Source organism: Dipodomys ordii, unplaced genomic scaffold (genome assembly GCF_000151885.1).
Source record: "Dipodomys ordii isolate 6190 unplaced genomic scaffold, Dord_2.0 Scaffold168, whole genome shotgun sequence".
NCBI lineage: Eukaryota > Metazoa > Chordata > Mammalia > Rodentia > Heteromyidae > Dipodomys > Dipodomys ordii.
In genome coordinates, this window is record NW_012267384.1 from 3,767,997 (window position 1) to 3,775,545 (window position 7,549).

General features: G+C 35.4%; 1 protein-coding gene across 1 annotated transcript in view; it reads left to right on the plus strand.

Moving 5' to 3' along the window:
• Positions 1-7,549, plus strand: part of Prkd1 (protein kinase D1) — a 182,699-nt gene that overhangs the window by 132,078 nt on the left and 43,072 nt on the right. The window contains exons 9-14 of the mRNA XM_013033449.1: positions 706-709; positions 958-1,035; positions 2,518-2,797; positions 3,706-3,755; positions 6,011-6,083; positions 6,514-6,620. Of these exons, the coding sequence (XP_012888903.1) occupies positions 706-709; positions 958-1,035; positions 2,518-2,797; positions 3,706-3,755; positions 6,011-6,083; positions 6,514-6,620 (592 nt within the window). The remainder of the gene's footprint in view (positions 1-705; positions 710-957; positions 1,036-2,517; positions 2,798-3,705; positions 3,756-6,010; positions 6,084-6,513; positions 6,621-7,549) is intronic.

Below are 7,549 nucleotides of genomic sequence, written 5' to 3' on the forward strand. Positions count from 1 at the left end.
ACATTTCAAAAACTGAACTAATTGATGAGTGGTGATAGGCTGATTTTTCAGTCATCTGTAGTGCTTTTCTCATTTCCTCTTATCAAGGGGGTCCTAGAGTTTCTTTAGATAAATACACTCATAGTATAATGCTTATCTATACTCTCAACCTTCTTACTGGGAAAAGACATGCATGAATTACCCTAGTAATCAATTGCATACTGGCTGCCCAGTTCATCTTGGTCATGTTGTAAAATATTAAATGTATATTTAATATATCTGACTAGTTTGAGAATGGCTGTAGGCAAGCCTCAAAATACTATTAGGCCTTGGGTCTAAAGATGGTAATTCACACACACACACACACACACACACACACACACACACACTCACACATATATACCACTAAGTCATGAAGGATTTGTCTAGAATGAACAAAGAACACATGAACAAATCCTATCTGCTAGCCCTGCAGTGAGATTAAGAGAAGGTCAAATGCATTTGACTGACTTGGTTAAAGTGTTCCCATGGCCCATGAAGTCAGCCTGCCTTCTAGTTCTCTCATGACATTCAAAATGCTTCCATTGCTAATGGAAGCCAAAATACTTAGCTGAATCGGTGGAGCATTTCTTATGTTTTCAAATGATGATCATGATTAAACATCATTTTTCCAGGTAAGCCTTGCTTTATTACAGACTACAATTCCACATTTAGCTCTTTAAGCAGGCAAGTAAGTTTTAAAATGTCACTTGCCATTTACGCAGTGCCTCCCTAGGTTCCCGGGACTTCATGAGATATGAATACATCATCTCCTTTATTGCTCTAGTCCTCTGTTGCAAATGTAGAACATTTGGTCATTAGTTAGCTTCTAGACTCAAACTGTAACTGGATGTACCTGGCCCAAAGCCTATGCCCTTTCTACCATCAAATCCAATCTTCCCGCTAAGAAAATGACCCAGAGTCTAACTTCTATTGCAGCGGAAACGGCACTATTGGAGGTTGGACAGCAAATGTATTACACTCTTCCAAAATGACACTGGAAGCAGGTACTACAAGGTAAGGGAGTCTGTCTTCCATCTTGGTTTTCTCATGGGACTGCAGAGTAATATGAAGTATACTCACAATGTGACTGATTGTGTTCTTCCTCTAAGACATAGCTTTTGTTCCTCTGTAGTTTACTAATTTCTTAAGAACCACATTGTAACTTCTTCATTCATCTATGAGTCTAGAGAAGACTTATGGGCCTATAGGCTGGTAGGGAAGGGAAAGAAGGTTATATTTAAATATTTTAGCAGTGTTGTGTTTTAATTGAAGCATTAGAGATCACAAGATGAGCTAAAAGAAAATTGCTGAAATCCATTCCTGCTAGCACATGCTTGCTGATATTTACAGGGAACAGTTTTCTCTAGAGAAGTACTTGGCAGAAATTTTCATTCTATCCTTTCATAGTAAATTATACAGATGTGTCATAATATATTACCAAATAAAACAGCTCCAAGAGACAATCATAGGGAAAAACATTTGATAACTTCTATGTGAATGAAGACATGTTGAACAACTTTGGCATAGTTGATTGAGGGGGGGATGAAGAAATGCCCTTAGTTATCAAATTAAAATTATTATTTCACACATTATTATTACTATTATTTAAGTATAGTAGGAACACAGGGCCTCAGGTTTGTTAGACAAGTGCTCTACCACTTACCCAACCAACCCCATAAGCTTCGGTTGTTTTACAAATAAGGTTTTGTGCTTTTGTCAGATCATTTTCCTAGTACCTACAGCCTCCTGAAATGACAAGCATGGGCTACCTGTCTTGTTTTGTTGAAATGAGGTCTCACTAAATTTCTGCTACAGTTAGCTTGAAACCATTATTATTCCAATCTCTGCCTCCAAAGTAGCTGAGTTTGCAGGTATTTATCATGTCCCTTAGCCAATACAAGTTAGTACTTTGTTAGTCACTTCATGATTCCTGGGAGACTGTGGCAGTGAATCTTTTAAATACTTAAACGACTTTACAAACAACTAATCTTAATACTAATTGCTTTTCTTTCCTCCCTAAAACTATTGTCTTGGCTGTGTTATTATATCACATTGACATGTTTTGAGTCAAACCATGTTTCACAGAAGAATTCTAAAGAACAATTAAAATTTCAAAGTACATAACCCAAATGCATTTCAAAAATGTGGGAATTTCATCTCACAGTTTAAAAAAAATTGGTTCATATTCCAAGGGTTGGATTCTCAGGAAGACTCAGATCCATTATTCTTAGTCACTCCTTTTACTGTGATACGAGTATTATTTTTAAAATAACTCATTTTATATTCTAGAAAAGATTGATAAAAGGTTTCCAATTATATAAGTATTTTAAAGTTTTGTTTCTTAATATGTCTTCTCTAGAAAAATATTTGCTATAAATGTTGAATATTTGAATATTTGGAATGACATTTTTCACATGTTCTTGGTATGGATTTTATATAAAATTTTACTTTCTTTCTTTCAAATAAACTACATGTAGCACGTTCTTCCTTCCACAGGAAATTCCTTTATCAGAAATTTTATCTCTGGAACCAGCAAAATCTGCAGCATTAATACTTAGTGGAGCTAATCCTCATTGTTTTGAAATCACCACGGCAAATGTAGTATATTATGTGGGAGAAAATGTGGTCAACCCCTCCAGCCCCCCACCAAATAACAGCATCTTCACCAGTGGCATTGGTGCAGATGTGGCCAAGATGTGGGAGACGGCCATCCAGCATGCCCTCATGCCTGTCATCCCCAAAGGCTCATCTATAGGCATAGGATCCAACTCTCACAGTGAGTCTCCCAATTCTTGCTGACCAGCCTGCCTCCCTAGCTGTGAACCTAGCACTTTACCTGCCTTCCCCAAGCACAAAGTGAGAGAAGACTCCTTTTTGTGGGTATAGTTTGTTGGAGAATAAAGAATCTCTAAATACAAACAATACCACATACTAAGATATTTATTAAATTATCAAATTATTTTCTTGTCTTTATATTATTTTAAATTTTTCATAAAGTAATATATGTTTTTGTATATTAAGCAACTATAGACATGTAGAGCTCTTGGTCATAAAAGAAGTCATCTAGTCAGTTGGAGCTTGACCTGGCATAATAAATAATAATAATAGTAATAAGAATGAGAAAAATTGTTTTTCAAAATGCAACAGGATCGAGTTTCTAAAAAGAAGTTTCACAAGATTATTTTTACCAAAGTATGATTTGATATTATAATACTCCTGTATGATAATTTTATTTATAGCCAACATATTAATAAAACATTTGTGTCTATTTGGTGCTGAGCACTCATATGAGATCTCTATTTTAATGCCTCAAACAACTCCCATAAGTTGAGGACTTTCCTATTTTGCAGGTCAGGAATTTAGTCTCTAGAAAGATCAAGTGACATAAGCTCATAGAATAACTGCCATGTAGCAAAGGCCATATTTAAACCCAAGTCATTTTCCATCCAAGATCTGCACTGATAAAGTGCTATTTTTTAAAGCCAACTCCAGACTGAGTTTGTAATTTTTAAAAAGAAAGATTTTGAGACATTTTCCTAGAAGAAAGTAATTGCTGTGATTTATTTAAACCTGGTACTTTAAGAAGATTGATGAATGTGTTTCCTTGTTATGCTATTACCTCTGTAACTGATGTGTTTGTGTATGTGCCTCTGTGTGTGTCTTTTTAACATTTATTTCCAGAAGATATCTCGGTCAGCATTTCGGTATCAAATAGCCAGATTCAAGAAAATGTGGTGAGTATATATCTGATCATATAAATCTTAGCCGGGCACTGGTGGCTCACACCTGTAATCCTAGCTAATCAGGAGGCTGAGTAGTTCAAAGCCAGCTAGGGCAGGAAAGTCCCAGAGACTCTTATCTCCAATAAACCACCAGAAAACCAGAAGTGGTACTGTGGCTCAAGTGGTAGAGCACTAGCCTTGAGCTAAAGAGCTCAGGCAAAGTGCCCAGACCCAGAGTTTAAGCCCCATGATTGACAACTAACAATAATAAAAAATAATAATAATAGTAATAAAAATCTTAGTAATGTGGTTACTAGAAAATAAAAGCAACAAAAAAACAGCAAAATGAATACTAGGAAACTGGTACTAGGAAGGTGTGTATCAGATGTCAAGGGAGAGGGTAGATGAATGAAGCAAAGAATGGGGGAAGAATGTAGTCAAAACATTTAATGTATATCCTATGAAACTACAAGGGAAGGATTGGGTTCGTTGGGATGGACGATAATGAAAGGGTGACAACTGTCAAGATGCATTGTACTTATGAAATGATTTGTTGAATGGTATAGATATGTATATATGCATAGATACCCAAATGTAATCCTTTCGCACTTCTTACCTCATTTTGTGAGCCAGAGGTTTAGTTGTTGGACCCATTGTTATTGAGGAACCAAAGGGCAAGATATATAGGCTGCTTTGAGTTTATTTCTTAAAGAATAAAGTACAAAAAAAAACAAACGCTGCTCTCCCTACTAATATCTTTACATGCTTTACTAGGTTGGCATAAGTGAAACAAAAAGTCAAAAGATCAACTAGAGATCTGCTTAAATCAACTTGAGCTGTGTGTCTCAAAGTTGATGTCTACAGACCTCAGGTGCTGCTGTTGCTTAGTTGGACAAAATGTTGGGAAATTTAGATTATTGGAAAGCCTATGGAGAAATTTGTATAGCTGTCGAATCATTGAACTCTATTCACCCACCTTTGGAGGAGGGGATTAAAAAGAGTAATAGAGGAGAATGAATATATTGAAGTACATTTTATGAATGTATAAAAATGTAAAGTAACTCATTACTGTGTCCAATTTAATATAAGACAACTAAAAATAAATGCATAGGGGCTGGAAGGTGGCTCAGTGGTAGAGTGCTTGCCTTGTATGCAGGAGGCCTTGGGTTAGATTCCTCAGCACCACATAAGCAGAAAAAGCCAGAAGTGGTGATGTGGCTCACATGGTAAAGCACTAGCCTTGAGCTGAAGAGCTGAGGGGCAGTACCCAGGCCAAGTTCAGTCCCCACGACCAACAAAAATAAATAAATAAATAAATAAATAAATAAATAAATGCATAGAGTAGCTTGGGCTCAGAATGACGGAATACAAAAAAATGTTTTCTTGTCTCCAGAAAATTTTATACATACTCTGTGCACACTCCATTGGGTTACACAATGGAGACAACTTTTAGTTGTTTTCTAAGGACAAAGGACAGGAATCAGGGCAAGATAGGACTTACAGAGGGAATAATGTAGTGCCAAAGACCTTTTCTTAGAAAGAGCAAAGAGTGGAGGACAGTCAGAAAGTGCTAAGGTAGGATGTGCTACTGTAAGAATGCATAGAGTAAAAAAGACTGTGCTAGGTTTCCATGAGTATGTTCATCTCGTTGCAAAGAGAAAAACTTAAATTGAAACCCTGATTTATTCAGTACTCACAATTTCAGAGAGAAAAGAATAGGCTTTGAGAGCTTGTTACCTTTAGAAGTAATAAGAATCACCTGGCTATACTTCTCATCTGAGAATCTCCTAATTAGCTGTCTGTTTTTGTACTGTCCAGGGATCACTCACTAGGTCCAGTCTTCTGTTTCCAGGTTAGATTCAGCAGGATGTGGTGGTAACAAAGAGTCTCAGCATTCTAGACAGAGATGAATTAAGGATCAACATATATAAGACTGGGATCTATGTGTCTTTTACATAAATAACATAGCCATCCTTGAAGGCAAATCCCTCATAAATGACTTTGTATAGTTTTAGGTTTCCTTCCACTCTATTGAAATATATTCAAAGGCATGTTAGAACATCTCAAGCATGTAGGACCAAAGCAGCTTTTAAAATACAGTTACATTAATTGGAATTGAATATTATAGTCATTGAAATTTTGCTTAGCATTTACAACTGAATATTTTGAAAGGGTTACTATTATTTAGAAGACATTTTTGAAACAATTTGTTACGATTAATGCTTATTCCCTCTCCTCTTTGTGTTTCATGGGACTTGTACCTTTAGGACATCAGCACAGTATATCAGATTTTTCCTGATGAAGTACTGGGGTCTGGACAGTTTGGAATTGTGTACGGAGGTAGGTTACTTCAGTAGGAATTCTTATTAGCTTAAAATTTTGGCTATCTGTGTGTTGAAAGCAATTATTTTAGCCAGATGCTGGTGGCTCATATTATAATCTTTCTACTCATGAGACTACAATCTGGCTGGAGATAGGAGTATTTTCTATATGAAACCAATCAATATCCTAAATATCTGAAAATAATGTACATCTTTTCATGCTCCAGTTTATATATGGCTTACATTATGACTGACTTCAATGTATCTTATATAGCATAATGGAACCAAAAAAAAAAGAAATCTTATGGGTATCAATCAATATTCTTCAAAAAGATGAATTTATTTACTGAACTCTTTTATTAATCCCACATATACTTTTGTAAATTTTGATAATATTTAGTGCAGAAAATAGTAACCATATGCTAATGATTCTTGTTTTAATTTTAAAGGAAAACATCGTAAAACTGGAAGAGATGTAGCTATTAAAATCATTGATAAATTGAGATTTCCAACAAAACAAGAAAGCCAGCTTCGTAATGAGGTTGCAATTCTTCAGGTAAATTCTTTGATTCTCTTTCAAGGGGTGTCAGATTGCCTTCATTTCCACCAAACAAGGAAAAACTATGCAAATATACACAGTGTAAAAATTTAGCAATTCGAAATAATAGGAAAGGCAGAGCAGTATCAAGTACTGCTTGAGTAGTCCCTTTCCTGAGAGCAGGCAACACATTTTCCTTAGGAATTTGATTCTAGATCTTCATTAATTGGTCATTTGCTCCTAAGAGACATGCTTCTATGTCTTCTATGCCATATAATGCCTTATATTACAAATGACTTTTCATAAGTACCTCTCCTTTATGCTGTGATAATTACATGAATTGGATATATAACTGTCAACATGTCATGTCCACAAGGAAGAAGATTATCTTGATATCATTAATCTCCTCTTTGTCTCTCTCCCTTTTAGATGTTCATGTGAGGTATCACTTAACTCTACTCATTAATAACAGTCTCTTCTAATGACCATCCCTTTTCCAACCACAGTTTATTAATAGAAGTTACTATGTGTTAGATACAGGGTGAATAATCATTGAAACTTTTTTCACAGACCAAACGGAAACTGAGACCTTAAATTTGGTTATTCTAGTTATCCATTGTAATACTTTAGACCAGTGAGAAATGCCAAATTTTATACAACTTTTAATAAAAGATTTAATAAATCTTTTATTAAAAGGTTTAATAAATCTCACATATTGTACTTCTTTATCCATTGCTTTATTTAATTCACATTTATTGCACTTAATAAATAAGTTTAAAAGATACAATTTGATCAAATCACGATGGGGTAGGCCTGTCATCCCAGCATTCAGGGAGCCGAAGGAGAAGGATTGCTAGATTGAGGCCTGGGCTATGTAATGAAATATTATCAGGAAAAAAGGAAATGAGGAAGGAAATGAGGAGGGAAAAAAGAAAGAGGGAGAAAAG